This window comes from Ostrea edulis, chromosome 3, assembly GCF_947568905.1.
Source record: "Ostrea edulis chromosome 3, xbOstEdul1.1, whole genome shotgun sequence".
NCBI lineage: Eukaryota > Metazoa > Mollusca > Bivalvia > Ostreida > Ostreidae > Ostrea > Ostrea edulis.
In genome coordinates this window covers 58830420-58846093 of record NC_079166.1, presented here as the reverse complement: position 1 = coordinate 58846093, position 15674 = coordinate 58830420, and the positions used below count along the sequence as shown (strand labels likewise).

General features: G+C 35.1%; 1 protein-coding gene across 9 annotated transcripts in view; it reads left to right on the top strand.

Moving 5' to 3' along the window:
• LOC125673265 (uncharacterized) overlaps positions 1–15674 on the top strand; it is an 82769-nt gene that overhangs the window by 62246 nt on the left and 4849 nt on the right. For 4 of the 9 annotated variants that reach the window (XM_056158351.1, XM_056158349.1, XM_056158348.1 and 1 more), the window contains one exon: positions 14723–14846. In XM_056158351.1, coding sequence (XP_056014326.1) covers positions 14723–14846 — 124 coding nt within the window. Of the gene's footprint in view, positions 1–10458; positions 10803–10992; positions 11116–11674; positions 11783–12344; positions 12547–14315; positions 14436–14722; positions 14847–15674 lie in introns of those variants that run through there. The other 5 variants (XM_056158347.1, XM_056158350.1, XM_056158346.1 and 2 more) reach the window with 5 other exon arrangements.

The following is a 15674-nucleotide window of genomic DNA, read 5'->3' as shown; positions in this document are numbered from 1 at the left end:
CTTGCTTTCGGTGAGGATGGAATTCTCGCCACGCTCGAACGTAAAATCATTTCCCTTTAAATCATGTATGATAGCACACAGAATTAAAAATATCCATTCCTTCCGCGTTTAAGTCAAATATTGCTACTTTCCCCTAATAGATTACAGATGGGACTAACGTATTCCATTTTGAAAAGTTTCTTTGTTCTCTACCTCTGTGATATTACACTTACTTCTAATTGCCCAAGGTAAGAATTTAATTTGCTACTCTGGACAGTTTTTGTTGTTGAGATAAACAGTGAGACTCAGTACTTGATTAATTTACACATTTTCTCGTTAAAGATATCCTGACGGTTGTTGCCCTGGCTACTTCTGGAGTAATGAGACAGACAACTGTACAGTTTACTAGTTTATTACATATTCCTTCAAAATCATATACATGACATTGTGGATCAGCCATTTGGACGAATAGAGAATGTCCTAATTCGCTCTACACTTATCATTGATTGGCAAACCTAAAACATGTAGTCTTCAGTGTAAATACGTTTGTAGTTTTAGTGTAGTTTTAGTGCTAGGTGTATTTATATGTAGTCTTCAGTGTAAATACGTTTGTAGTTTTAGTGCTAGGTGTATTTATATGTAGTCTTCAGTGTAAATACGTTTGTAGTTTTAGTGTTAATTGTATTCATATGTAGTTTTTGTTGTTGTGTTATTATCTGTTATTAATGGCTTTAACTTTCTTCAAATTCTGTAAACTATTTCATTATTTGAAAAAAGATTGACCTGCGATAACTCATGCAGGTGTAGAGGCAAATTTTGACTCCCGTAGAATAATGACCGGGGGACATTTTTCGACGTCGAAAAGTGACCCCCGGTCATTATTCGACGTAGAATAATGACCCCTTTTGCCCGTAGAAAAAATGTCTTTTTCAAAAAATCAGTCCATTTCACGTTTAGAAAAATGACCCCCGTAGAATAATGACCCCCTTGTAAATTTTATTAAGGATTATTTCTCTAGATCTGGTAATGCATAAGGGAGGCAGTCCAACATTGTCATATTATAAGTAAATCTATCATTCATATGAAACGTAACCAGATTAAAACATATTAGGAATTGTAATTTTGTTTCAAAAATAAGAATTTACTTGTTTTTACAAAATAGTGACTCGTACCAAATAAGTGTTTAGTCACAACGAGTTATATTCGTTAGTACGAGTAAATACATGTATAGTTATATCAAGATACATGCAATCGTCTTGCCATAAAGTGAATATGGGTTCAGGTGTGGAAGGGGGATTTATAGTTACATTTATAAACATGTATTAGTTTATTCTACACTAAGGACCATAACATGCAAACAGAGTGCATAATTGATTTGATATACACAGAGTAGCTACTACCAGAATTGTGAAATCCTTGTCCCCATGTGTTATTAAGGTTAGAGTGTTATGCTAACCCATTCAGAATTGCATATAGTCAATGTAGCTATAGATATTTTACAAAGAATATGGAGTATGATATCAAATGTCAGACTTTGCTTAAGAATGCAGACAAATACTCGTCAAAACTTTGCTTAAGAATGCAGACAAATACTCGTCAAGAACATTTCTCATCAGACTTGAATTGTTAATGTTGTTATGAATATACATGCATAGCATAGAGCTACATGTAGCCTGTTTTGGATTTTCTCCGAGACTATTTTTAGCGGTTTATACATATGGAAAATCTACTGATCCTATCTCATTCACACTTGCTTGGCTGATGTGATTGTGGGTATATGGCACATCTTATGATACCATTATGGCATGAAATTATGTAATGTTATTTGTAATAAATATATAATATACAGAATAGTAGGTTACCATATGATTGTGTATCGTACAATATCGTATCATACAGTGATAACAGATGTACTGCATTTACTGTGATATGACAGTGCGGCGTTTTATTTTGGGTGTTTTGATAATTTAACACAATAGGCAGTGGCGTAGCTGGACTAAAAATAGTTAGGGACACCAAAGAAATCCACCTTAAACACATCTTGACTTGACAAGCAAAAAAATATATTTATCCTTCTGACACTCCAAAATCCTATTTCGACTTTACACTTCCCTTGTCACTTTTTTTTTTACACTTTATATACTTTGCTTGTTATGCCATTTCCTACTGACTTCATTAATCAAGTTTCATGTACATGTATTTTCATGTCTCCCGAAGAAAATTTTGAAGAATTCAAGATTCATGGCCTCTGGAGGGTCTTCCGACTGTAATGACTCAAAATTGTTTTATTTGTGGGTACTAACTAATAATCCCAATCTGATAAAAATGAGATCCTCCATCTCCTCCTTTGTTTTTATGTTGTAGAGACAATATGAAAGCAAAGGAGCGGATCGGGGATCTCATTCTAATCAGATTACAAAAAAACCTTACTTAAGGGGATGGAGGCACAACCATACTTCTTCCCCCTTTGAAAAGTGTGGGGGCATATGCCCCGGCTGTACCTTCCCCTACTCCCCTGTACTATGTACGACATACTGTACTTTTGAGCATTGCAATGGGGGATCCCCTTCTAATATAAATGAGATATAACTGTTTTCAACGTGAGAACATTTTTCTTGTAACTAACAATTTTATGACGGTTTAAAACGTAACTTGGTCCAAAAAAAGTAGTACGGAGAGAATAGGTTATGTACATGCAAGAAATAATGCTTTGAGTGCTGATAACCTGCATATTAGAATTGAGTATTTTTTTAACCATGGTATATTCTCATCTGATCAATCTATGTTAGCATTGTGTTAAAAAAGTGAGGGGGCACAAACCCACTTGTGCCCCTCCCCCCCCCCCCATTTTCCAAAAGTGAGGGGGCACGTGCCCCCGTCCCCTTGTCCTACACCCCTGATAGGCATAAATTATCCAGTGAAATGCTATAGTCTACCCAAAGTTATCGTTCGCATACTCACTAATACCTCTATCAACACTTACTTATTTTTCAAAATTCTTGAAAAACGATAATGATGCGTAAATGAAATAAGCTATTGACTTCAGTTGCAAAAAATGTATGTCAATTCATAAGTTTTAAGAAGATTTCACTCCTCTCTGTGACACAAGAAGTATTGTATTTAGACGCAGCTCTTTTTTATGTGTGTGTTTGATTACACAAGATCTATACATGTAAATAGATAGCATAAATACATTGGTAGATTCAGTGGGAGGTGTGGAGGTTTTATAGGTTGTATCTCTGCCTATCGTTACAAAATGTTGCTTAATGAGGTAAAAATAACACATTTGAGAATGGAACTCCCCTTTTGAAAACTTAAATTTATGGTAGAACCCCTTTTTGAAAATTCCCTGGATCCGTCGCTGAAATATGCGGGTTTTTTCCAGTTGTAATTGGTCATGGAATCTACAGTGGGTTTTCCTTAAATTTAATGAACTAGTTCTTACTTTCATTTTATTAACCGTGAAACAAAATTTACACATGGAATAAATTTGATAAGAGGAGCAGCAGGAACGATAACTCTGGGTAAATAATGACCTGAAAACCCGTATCAACTCCTTTAAAATAAATCAATCTAAGAAAGGAAGGGGGTCATTTTTCTACGGGGGTCATTATTTTTCAGGTATGACAGCAAAATAATGATCCCTGGGTCTTCTTTCTACAAAATTATCCAATTTTTTTACGGCTAGGGGGTCATTTTTCGACGCAGTAAAATTACCCCCGGTCATTATTCTATGGGAGTCCATATTTGCCTCTACACCGGCATACTGAAATCTATGGCAGTTCAAGTGTTGCAGTTCATACCTTCGTGTATTTTTTTTTCTATCTTTATATTTTAATTGTATCTCTATCGGAGAATTCCCACCAGTTGAAATAGATGTACTAAATGTATCTATATCCATGGATTTGGGGTTTGGGTAAGAGTAAGTCCTCAGTACCCCTTACTTGTCCTCAGAGGCGACTAAATGTGATGTTCCTTCGGATGATACCGTAAAAAAAAACAAAGTCCCGTGTCACAGCAGGTGTTAGCACGATCAAGACCCCTCCCTGCTCAAAGGCCGTAAACGACCAGCATAGATATGAATGTTGCAGCCCTTCACCGGCAATGGTGACGTTAAACAATATACAATCAATCGCAAATGAAACACATCCATGTCTAAACTAATAAATTAACAAAGTTTGGCAATTAACACCGAAATGCATGACCCAGAGTTACCCCCCCCCCCCCATAATTTATTCATATATGAGGTGAAGAGCATAAGGCATAATTTATTTTTTTATTAACATTCAATCATCATCTTGTCGATGTGGAATATATTCAAGTAAGGTTATAGTTTGATTATTCAATGCACAAACATCCTCTTGTTATGCATATTCAGTTATTGAAGGTGAAGATAACGAACAGTGATATAATTGCAGGCAGTATCTGCGAGTCACACGAATCACCGATTTTTAGGCTCTTCTTTTACGTCGGTGTTCAAAGTGATCAGCATGAAATCAACCTATTTTGAAACAAAGATTTAGAAAAAAGTTGGTATTATACACTTTTCAAAGGCAATTAAATTTTTTAGTTGTCTTTGCCGTGCATAACATGCCAATGTACCTAACATCCATGGAATGAAATATTGTAATGATATCTAACTTTTTTATAATATCGATTTTTAGAATGTGTAGATGGGTTTTCTGGTATAAGCTGTATGAAGAAATGCATCTACCCAAGCTATGGAGCAAAATGTGAACAGGAATGTAATTGTTCTAATGAGACCTGTGATTTCCGAACAGGTTGTCCAATACGTAAGTACAACAAACACTGCGATTATAATGAAAGAAATAATTATTATGTAGTTTTAACTGCTACCAATGTGAATGCAAATGTATACTTATAGTGCATGAAATGTTTTAATATATGTTAATCTGTGAAACATTTCAGGAATGTCATTCAAGAAAACAAAAACATCAGATGCGTTCATAATTTGGTAGACTTGCTCAAGTCTCCAAGCTCATTTTCTTTATTTCGTGCATCTTTTCTGTTTCACAATTCTTTGTTATGTAAGAACATAATTCATGTTTTAGAAATATGAAACTATCACCAAGAGCAATCTCCAAACATATTTCAAAACAGATGAATTTAACAGATTTGAGGTCTAATAATTAAGTTGAATGCTGTCTGATGTATTTCATACCAATTTGAGACTGTTCTTTACACACTAATTTTGACTACGGATTACTCTGTTTATCCCATCGAAATATAGGTCTCGCTGCGGTGTGACCGATCAACAAGGATGCTTACTCCAACTACCTGCACTTAGATGCATCAAGTATCTCTGGTTTGTACAGCAACCCGTGTTTTTGTTCTTTTCTAAATTTTGTATACAATGAGATTGGTCACTGTTCGATATTTTCATTTTAAGGACAATTAATCTCCCATTGTAGGTATATATATTTATCTCTGGTCTTGTTCCCTGGATGTGCAGATGAGGTGGGAATAACATTTCCCAATTTCCATGAAACACCACTAAGAATTTCATTAGGATCACTTAAAGGATGGAGCATAATCATTACATTGCTCGAGTTGGCAAAATAATGCTAATGTTTAGCTGACCCGTTTTTATATTCGATTAAGGCAGAGTTTATTTAAAAGTTTCTACATTAGAAAAAACTCCCAGCAATGATCCTCAAACATCGACAACGTTTATCTATCAACAATGCTCACTTTAATGCACACGTCGATTTGATATTCATAGGTCGATTCGATATATTCCAGACATCACTTAATCTTCCATATCTGCTTCATATTTGAATCTTTTATTGAGGATATACGTTAACAGAAAACTAACAACTAAACTTTATGATAAAAAGGACTTCAACTAATCCATTGTCAACTTCCCACATACATGTAGCAAATAATCCATTATCACCTGCACATGGCGTTTATCTCTCAACAAATTCGATATGCGAGAGGAGGTTCTTCATATGAATGTCCGTTGTAAGCCTTATGTTTTGATCAGGTAAAAGGAGTTATCCGTAGTCAAAACCAGTGTGCCAAGAACGGCCTAACAATCGGTATGAAATATATATACATAACACAAATAACACTCGATCATAAAATACAGGGTGATTCACTAAATATGGATACTCGCTTTCACCCACACCCAGGGTTGAAGTAGGATTGTGGATCAAAATCTAGTAGCGTGTGGCCAACACTCTAGATCGTTCGAACATCTAAACAAATTATAAAACTTACTTTTGACGACGATGGAAGTCTCGCTACGCTGTTACACGCTACACGGTCATTGAGAATGGAAATAAGATACAGTGATTAACGTAACTTAAAAAGAGGATTGGACAAGATGCAGACTGCGTTTAAAGCAAACTTTACTCTCTGAGAAATATATATCTCGGTAAGTGAGCGTCGGTTTATATTCTAATAGATCGATGTCAGTTTTTATTTCAATAATTGAGAACCAGTTTTTATCTCAGTAAATGAAAGTCGGCTCTTGTCTCGGTAAATCAGTGTCGGTCTTTCTCTTGCCATATCAATGTTGGATTTTATTAGACACGCGTAGGGTTTCATCTCAGAAGAGCAACGTTGTCTTATGTTTCAGTAAATCAGCGTCCGTTTTTATCTCAGTCAGGAATTCTGAGCAAGTGAAGGACATTGTTCATGATACATTTACTCAAAAATAGGCGGAACATATGATGGCATATTCCTTCCTCTAGTAGTCAGATAATATTGCAAACGTTTCAGATTTTAATGTTTACATTCGATCGACTGGTGGGATGATAACTTTAAAAACTTGATATCGGTATTTTGCCAAGTAGACACACATGCCATCAACTAATACCGATGTGTCAACATATTTTTTTCGACAAAGGCGGCATGGTGATCCGATACATTCGCAAGTTCATTAGACAAGTCAACATAATTACCTGACGAGTAATGATGCCGCTTATGACTGTCTTGTCAGATAACCATGCTGACTTCTAAGATCACCCTGTCGATCTGTTAAATGATTATGTCAACTTATCATGAATTAATATGATGAGTGAATGGTACTAATTTAAAACTCTTGTAATACTTTTTAGATATAGTTTAACTGACAAATCAACTTAGTTACCTGCCATGTACAGGAAGAAATATGCCACCATAAGAATGTATCCCTTCCGAACCATTCTCTCTTAAAGTTTATAGTTAGTCATCTATGTACATGTATTCTCAAATGATGTTTGCTTCCAGTATATGGGTTGATTATTTTATTATAGACTTTTTTCGTGTTTTATTTTTCTTTTTGTTGCTGGTTTGTTTTTTATTCTTCAATTTCTTCATTCTTGTGTTTAGTTTTTGTTTATTGTTTTTATTGTTATTTTCGAAATAAGAGCCATAGGGGCAGTATTTGTCATTTCAATATGCAAACATCCTCATGTAATGTATATATCGAAAGTTTACAACCCAACAATAGAAACCAGAACGGAACTACAGGGAAATGAAGTTTGGCTTGGGAGTGTATGAAATACCAATCGTAATAACTACAAGGATGTGAATTTTCAATTAGACGTCCCTCAAAACAAGATATTCTATAATCTCCTTAAATCAGTAGGCGGTAGCCTTGAGGTACGACGCTCGCTCAGCAACCGACAGGTTCCAGGTTCACTCCCTGGTAACCGTGTTAGGTTCACTCCCTGGTAACCGTGTTAGGTTCACTCCCTGGTAACCGTGTTAGGTTCACTCCCTGGTAACCGTGTTAGGTTCCTGAGACCAGTTTTACAAAACAACTTCGCAAGTCTTAAATTGTATTACACAGTTATTAGTTTAAATGAGGGAATTAAAACGTTTCTGAAACTTAATTTTCAACATTATACATTTATTGCATGATAGTGAGGGAGATATGAAGATTTATTCACCCAAGAAAAATCATATGGTGCCCTCGGGGAATATGATTTTTCTTGGGTGAATAAATCTTCATATCTCCCGAACATTCATGCAATAAATTTTTTATTATACCGAAACAAAGCAAGACCACAAAATTGCATTTGAGATTGGAGTCCGCTCATCTATACATTGTACATGTACATGTATGTAGATGAGATTACCCTAACGGTAACAACGCGGCTCAACAAATTAGAAGGTACAAACAGCGAAATACAGTGATATGATAACCAGTTTTTGTATTTCCATTCTCCTTGAATGCTGATTTACTTGCTTGTTTTGTATCAACCCAAACCAGGCGATTTACTGTGTATCAGATACCAGCATATTTTGTGCCTCACGAATTATGGAAGTAGAATGACTCGGACTTATTGTGACGTCACAATACATTTCGCCGTCTTTGACGTTAAATTTATGGAAAATGCACGAGGCTGCCCAAGCAGTAAATATGATAGGGAGATATGATGTTTGAGAGGGAGATATGAAGTTTTGTTATCCCTAGTGTGTGACCATCTAGACCAATCAGATTACGTGTTGCATAGAATTCACATACTGGGGTATAATAATATTTCTTCACTACATGTATTTTATACTTGAGTGAATTATGTTACAATAAACAGGAAAATTCCAGTATGTAAAGTTGGTCGTAAGTTCTTTTGTAAATTGCTCCCCTGGTCTCCTCTCTAAACTTTATGAGTCTGTTGTGATCCCGCTCAGGCCGCGGGGCCTAGATGTGTATAAAGATGAATCTAGAATACACGGGGAAGCTTGCATATCAATGTGATGAAGTCTACCCATGTGGTTTTTGAGAATGTTGAAAAGAATATAAATACCTATTGTAATCCCACCTTTGACATCTAGTGTAGCAGGGCCCCTACTGAGCAGCCTGTACTATAAATGTACACAATCGTCGTCACCCTTGACAGGTGAGCCATGGTTTAAACAGAGGCCATAGTTGAAATAGATGTTAATGCTTTTTTGTGAATTCTACATGTACATGTACCTCTGCTTTAGAAATGATATAATCCTTCTTACAGTTTAGACACACATATTTTGTATCAAGTATGGTCGAAACTGACAACACAAATTCTAACGATATGAAAAAGTTATAAAATTGTACGCCGAAGATAATTGAAGAACAAGGTAGTTTTCGTCATTTTAGACGAATGAAATGAATTGATGATTATCTCATTCTTTGAATTATCTTCGAACCTTGTGTAACAATACTGTATTAGAGAAAATGGGATATTGTTTCACTTGAGGGTCAAGCAGAAATCAAACAATTCACAAGATAAAAGATGTAAACTTCTTTGCGGGTAACACCATGGCAGATAATGAATCTTGAGGAAGCAAAGATATTTCGTCTAATTGTACATACAACAAACGTATTTTCAATATACAGTGATGATATGGAAAACTTATCTAAGAATCAACGATGATGTAATGTATGTGGTAAATGTGTAGCTTTGATAAAGAAAGGAAAACTACTGGAGGAGGCTGTCTAAGGCTTGTCAACTTAGAAATGTGATTACAAAGAGAAAGGTGAGTATTTGTATTGATAAACGCACATCTTCAACTTTCATAGACATAACGCGAAATAACTTGGCTACCAATAGAAATATACAACGAAACGTCTTGCATCTTAAAATAATATTTTTGAACTGAAACAATACATGATGGTAATTGTGGCGATAAATGTAGTATTTCTACTGAAATAACGGGTATCTTATTATAATATTTTTAACGTCAATACACTGTCTCTGATATCATTCATCAAAATTTCTCTTATATTTCTTAATATTCTGCAGAAGTGCATTCAATTACTTTCATCCTTGTATAATTTTGATTCACACTGTAATCTCGAAGGAAGACATTTTCTTACATCGTCTACAAAATCTGAAGATGACTCCACTTCATAGCATAGGAATGCAGATGAAAAGAAGCAAAGGCTATTCACACGGCGTCCTCTAATTCTGCAGTTACATGTGTAATCATTTCTCCCTTCAATTCATTCCAATACTCAAATTTTATAGATCTACATGAAGAAAATGTGTTGGGACATGTAGGGAATGAAAAGTTAAAACAAAAATTGTTTTTTAAAAGACGGTGGATTTACTATGATATATACAGTAATTTTTTTTTCATTCGGTACTTTGATTTAAATACACGTATGCCATCTCTACGATGATTGCAAAATGAATACAATGAGACAAAAGTGAAACTATGTAAACATACAAATTTATTTGATAGAAGCTTTGTTTAATGTTGATTTCGATAATGTGAAGATTATGAATGCAAATTGATGCTTACTCCTCCTAGACACCTGATCCCACCTCTGGTATATCCAGGGATCCGTGTTTGCCCAGCTCTCTATTTTGTATTGCTTATAGGAATTATGAGATTGATAACCGATCATTATATTCGCCTTTCATTGAGGATAATAAACTGTTTCAACTTCCCTGAAGTACGGTATAAACTCTCCCAGTATATCCATGATCGATCTGCCACGCTCGATGATCGGAAATTATAGCATTCGCTAAGCCATTAAAAATAATAAAAGTACAATCTTCCATTGCATTGTATTTTAAATCCCTGGGAACACCTGCTGGGGTATTTAAATGCATTTCTATCAACTGATGTAATGCTACTCGTGTGTATCGAGTAGAATTGACTCCCTATATAAAAACAATTACCTTAATAATACGCGGATCTTTAAATTTTCCCAAACATATTACGCCTGAACTCCTCACAAAGTAAGGGGATTGGCTACATTACGAGTCTGGATTAATATTTTACAAACTAAACAGTAGAGAAGATGGACAAAATTTGGCAATCGTATAGGAGTGATCTTAACTTTGGTTTTTCTTCTGGATTTGCCCTTTGTATTGATACCTCAAGTTAGTTTCTATTGGTTATTTTTCTATTACCTTCTTTAAACGGATGAGATGAAGCAGGTCTATGCTGTATTTTAAATGTGAAGTTGTGGGTAGCATTATAATGCTAAAGAATGTTTTTCTATTTCATTGGATTCTTTTTCTTTATAGGTATTGATTGATAATTTTAAAAGTTAAATACCCCTAATTAGTTCACCATGTCATAAATTCTCCGAAATATGGTACTTCCTTCTTCGGAAATCTTTAAAGGGATATATGATCGATAGTTTAGGTGTTCCTGGTTCAAAGATACGAATAAGGAGGTTTATTCTTTACTGTAAGTGTTTTTTGTTTTTATCATTTTTGGGAAAATATACAATCTTACTAATCAAAACACTATACAACTTAAAAACAGAGGATTAACGTAAAAGCTATGTTTACCATTTCAGAGATACTGTTGTCAAAGATTATGTATACCTGACATCATATGCGATTATTCCGTATTTACGATTTTCATGACTAGCGGAATTTACCCAATTATGTATACATACATGAAAATGATCATGAATAGTGTGCTATAAATAGAAACGCCGAAAGATGTGAATTCGGGATACTAATCGACTTTCCCATTAGAACTAGCAAAATACTTTTGAAATATCATCAAGAATGAAAATTCGCCAACACCTTTCATCGTAACATTTTTGGTTTTGCTTGGTTCTATCGTAAATAGTCTCTTAATTTGATTCGTTTCAATGCAGTGATTATATGAAAAGCTATGTATGCACAAGACGTCATGAAAATCTTGTACAGTGGATATTTCCCTTAATTAGCATAAGGTGTATAAAGGTTCCTTTATAGGCATTCTTATGCATGAATAATTATGATATTTCTGACAGATTCATCGGTTACCATCATCAATGACATTGAAGGATATGTACCCAGCACCAGCATTCGCATTGGTTTTCTTTATTTCGACATGTCCTCCCTGTACAATATTTTGTCTGGTAAAATTTGCTACTTACATTTCTTTAAGATATTGAAATTTCATAACTTTGTCACCGTTGATTTAAGGATAAAAAAGATATATTTGAGATTAGTCACTGTTCGTTATCTTCACTATTTCATGTAAAATTCTATCATAAATATTTACTGATATTTGTTGCGACTAATATAACAATATGTTGTGATACAAATCAAGTCGTTCTCTTAACTGCTTACTCCTCCTAGGCACCTGATCCCACCTCTGGTGTGTTCATGTGTCCGTGTTTACCCAACTCTCTATTTTGTATTGATTGTGGGATTTATGAGTCTTCGTTACCTATGCAGGCGTATGGCTAATCCATTATCTGGTTACCGCGATTGATTCCATTTTCAAACAGATACCTTCCATCAATGCAAAACATCAAATGAAGAAAAAATGATAACATGTGTACACTCCTGGTAAACAGAATCAACTAACATTATAACTTCATATTTCAGATATTTTGCGTGTGTTTACATACAAGATCAGTATCAAGAATTGTTTATGTCTCTGTCTGAAATCAAAATTGGGTAATTCTTCCACAGGCTAGCAACTACAGTTCTGTCGACACAATTCTCCAAGTTCATAACTGCCCTACTACGAGAGATGATTGGATGGCGGCATCTATTAGAAAGAATTGTTCATCAATAGGTAGCACAAATGGGTTGAAATTAGAGTACCACTGTGTTATCAACGAGTGGGCCAATGCAACAATAGAAGTTTGCGCAGTAAACAGAATAATTCTATGTAAGCATCACTTGAAAAAATAAGTCATGTCAATATTTACACAACCATCGTATCATTGTAAAGTACTCCGTTTCATTTGAATAGGATATGCAGGGATATACTAAATATTACACCAGGTGCCCCCTAACGTGCCTTTGATAAAACATGACAATCTGAAATTGATAATCAAAAAATCAACAAGTTAAAAAACGTGTGAAACCTTTCACTTCAGCAAGCATGAAGTCTGACGATTTTAATGCTAGACCGTTCGTTATCTTCACCTTAAGTGATTGCATTGTATCACAGGTAAAGTTTCAAAAGGACAAAACACTATCATGTTTTTTATCTTTACTCTTGGAGGAATGAAACATGCACATACACGCCAAGCCATCTCGCATCATTTTATACTCTTTGAAATTTTGTAATATTTCGTTTGAAATCATTTGAATTTTTCTGAAATCTGAAATAACAAACATTGATTAAGTGTTCAGTCTCACAGCTTCTATAAGGAATACAAAAATAGGATTTGGGTAAATACGGACCCTGGTTATACCAGAGGTGGAATCAGTGGCCTTGGAGAAGTAAGCATCCGATGTCGACCGATCACACAAACCGTGAGCCCTATATCTTGATCAGGTAAACGGAATAATCCGTAGTCAAAATCAGTATGTAAAGAACAACCTCAATTCTCCACAAAATGAATAAAAGTGAACATGATCTTAATGTACATGGTGCATCCCCAACATGTATAGTGAATAAATCATTGTACGGCAATTAAAGAATCACAGATGATTCTTAATTTGATAAAACCCGAATATACATGTGAAATGATCTAGACATAAGCATTTGATAATCCACCCAATTACATAATCTCAAGTAAAAAGCGTTTAATTTCGGGTTTGAATTTCTTATGGAATGTCGTCAAAGAGATGAAAACGAAAAAAAGATTAGACACCATGGGTACGAATTGCGCTCCTTTGTTAGCTGACCTGTTTTTATATTCGTCCGAAGCAGAATTTATTTAAAAACTTCTACGTGAGAAGAAAAATGATCTTGCTGTGGCCTTCAATTCGACATTTAGATATATCGACGACGTATTATCTTTCAACAATAATAATTTTCATTCATACCTGGTATGTCGATTCCATATTTGCCTGTAAACTCAAAATAAAACACCACAGAATTGTCCACTTTTGCTTCATAGTTAGATATTTTATTGAAAGTAGATATTAACGGCAAACTCAACTTTATGACAAACGGGATGATTTCAGCTTCTCCATTGTCAACTTCCCATATTTATGTAGCAATATTACATTATCAACTGCATGTAATTCGATATGCAAGAGATTGTTTTGCGTATGTTCAGTATTTAAACCGAAGCATGCTACTGACAAACAAGTTGATGATACAGGGGTTCCAACAGTCTCGTTTAAAGTCAGTATTTTGGCAAATTCTATGGTCGTTATGACAATCTGGTTTGCCAATACAATCTATCATTTGGTCAAATGCTGTCTGCCGTGTTTTATATCGATTGTTAGGCCGTTCTTGGCACACTGATTTTGACTACGGATAACTCCGTTTACCTGACCAAGATATTAAGCTCACGACGGGTGTGACCGGTCGACAAGGGATGCTTACTCCTCCTAGGCACCTCATCCCACCTCTTTTGAAGGAGTTATGAGATTGATCATACCTGTAATTTTTTGTTCCTGTAGGTTGCACAGCAGTAGCAAAGGTATAAATATAAATATACTCGGTTTGATCCAGTGAATTTTCATGTTCTCTTACAGTCGGTAAATGTTCAGAATATAATCACGGAGCCAAGAGAATCCAAAGTAGTGGAATGAAAATCTGCTCCAACTTTACCCCTCCCTGTCCCACAGTGTATAATTCCTCGGACGCATATATGTGTATGTAGTTTGATAATTTCTCTTTATTTCTATCCAATATCATAGGTGTTCGATAACTTGTTTAATGCCATCTTTGCTGACCTGTTTCTTCACTAAAATGTTTTCGTTTTATACGTAAGCAAATGATAACGAATGTTAAGCCTGCATACAGTGTAATACAACTTTGAATTTTATTTCGCCTTTTCTCGTCAATATTACAATGTAACTTTTGCATGTAATTATATATATATGAGAGAGAGAGAGAACATATACTCATCATTGATTCACTGTCTGTTTCTGAAATCTAGATCAAGGATGTTATGATTTTTCGAGGACTGTGCAAGGAAATTCTGAAATGACAATTACTTTCCCTCCGGTTCCCCCTACAAATCAGGCTTCGGGTCTGGAAACTGGAATCATTTTAGTCTCAATGTGAGTACATTTTGTGGTAATAACTCTCACAAATATTTAGTGTATATTGTATTAGAGTTATCAATATATATACACTGAAGAGACATTATTTGTCGAAATGCGCATCTGGTGCATCAAAATTGGTACCGTATAAGTTTTACATTATGACCCCTGGGTTGAGGCCTCTGCTGGTGGACTGTTAGTCCCCGAGGGTCTCTACAGTCCAGTAGCTTAGTACTTCGTTACTAGCTTGAAAATAAGGATGTATATTTAATTGCTGTTATAAAATTTAGAAATTCATTTCGAAATTAAGGATTATCTCCCTCGTGCATAGCTCTTATCCTTGGACGAATTTGGCTCCACTTTTTTGGCACGCTGTATTTGGCTATATTTAGCTCTAAAACTTCATAGTTATTTCGGATTTCAAACATTTCGGTTGAGCATCACTGAAGAGACATTATTTGTCGAAATGCGCATCTGGTGCATCAAAATTGGTACCGTATAAGTTTTACATACTATGGTCTCCAGGAATGCCTAGTTTGTTGAATTGTTGTTTGCTGCTTTTTTCAACATCTTACCGTTTGCTGTGATATTCCGTTACAATGGAGACATCACAATTTGTTTACGCTTGAAAATTATCGAGATGACGATCTTTGCTAAAATTATGATTGGAGATCGGGAGTAGTTTGGAATATCTGCATCAACAAAGATGTCAGCCCTACCTTGAAAATGGAAAGACGTCAAACAGATAGAAATCATATCACAAGATGTCCAAGTAAAATGGTCTTAATGGTGGTACGGAATATATTAACTATTATATATTACTATTTTAACTGGAGTCCCCTCGGG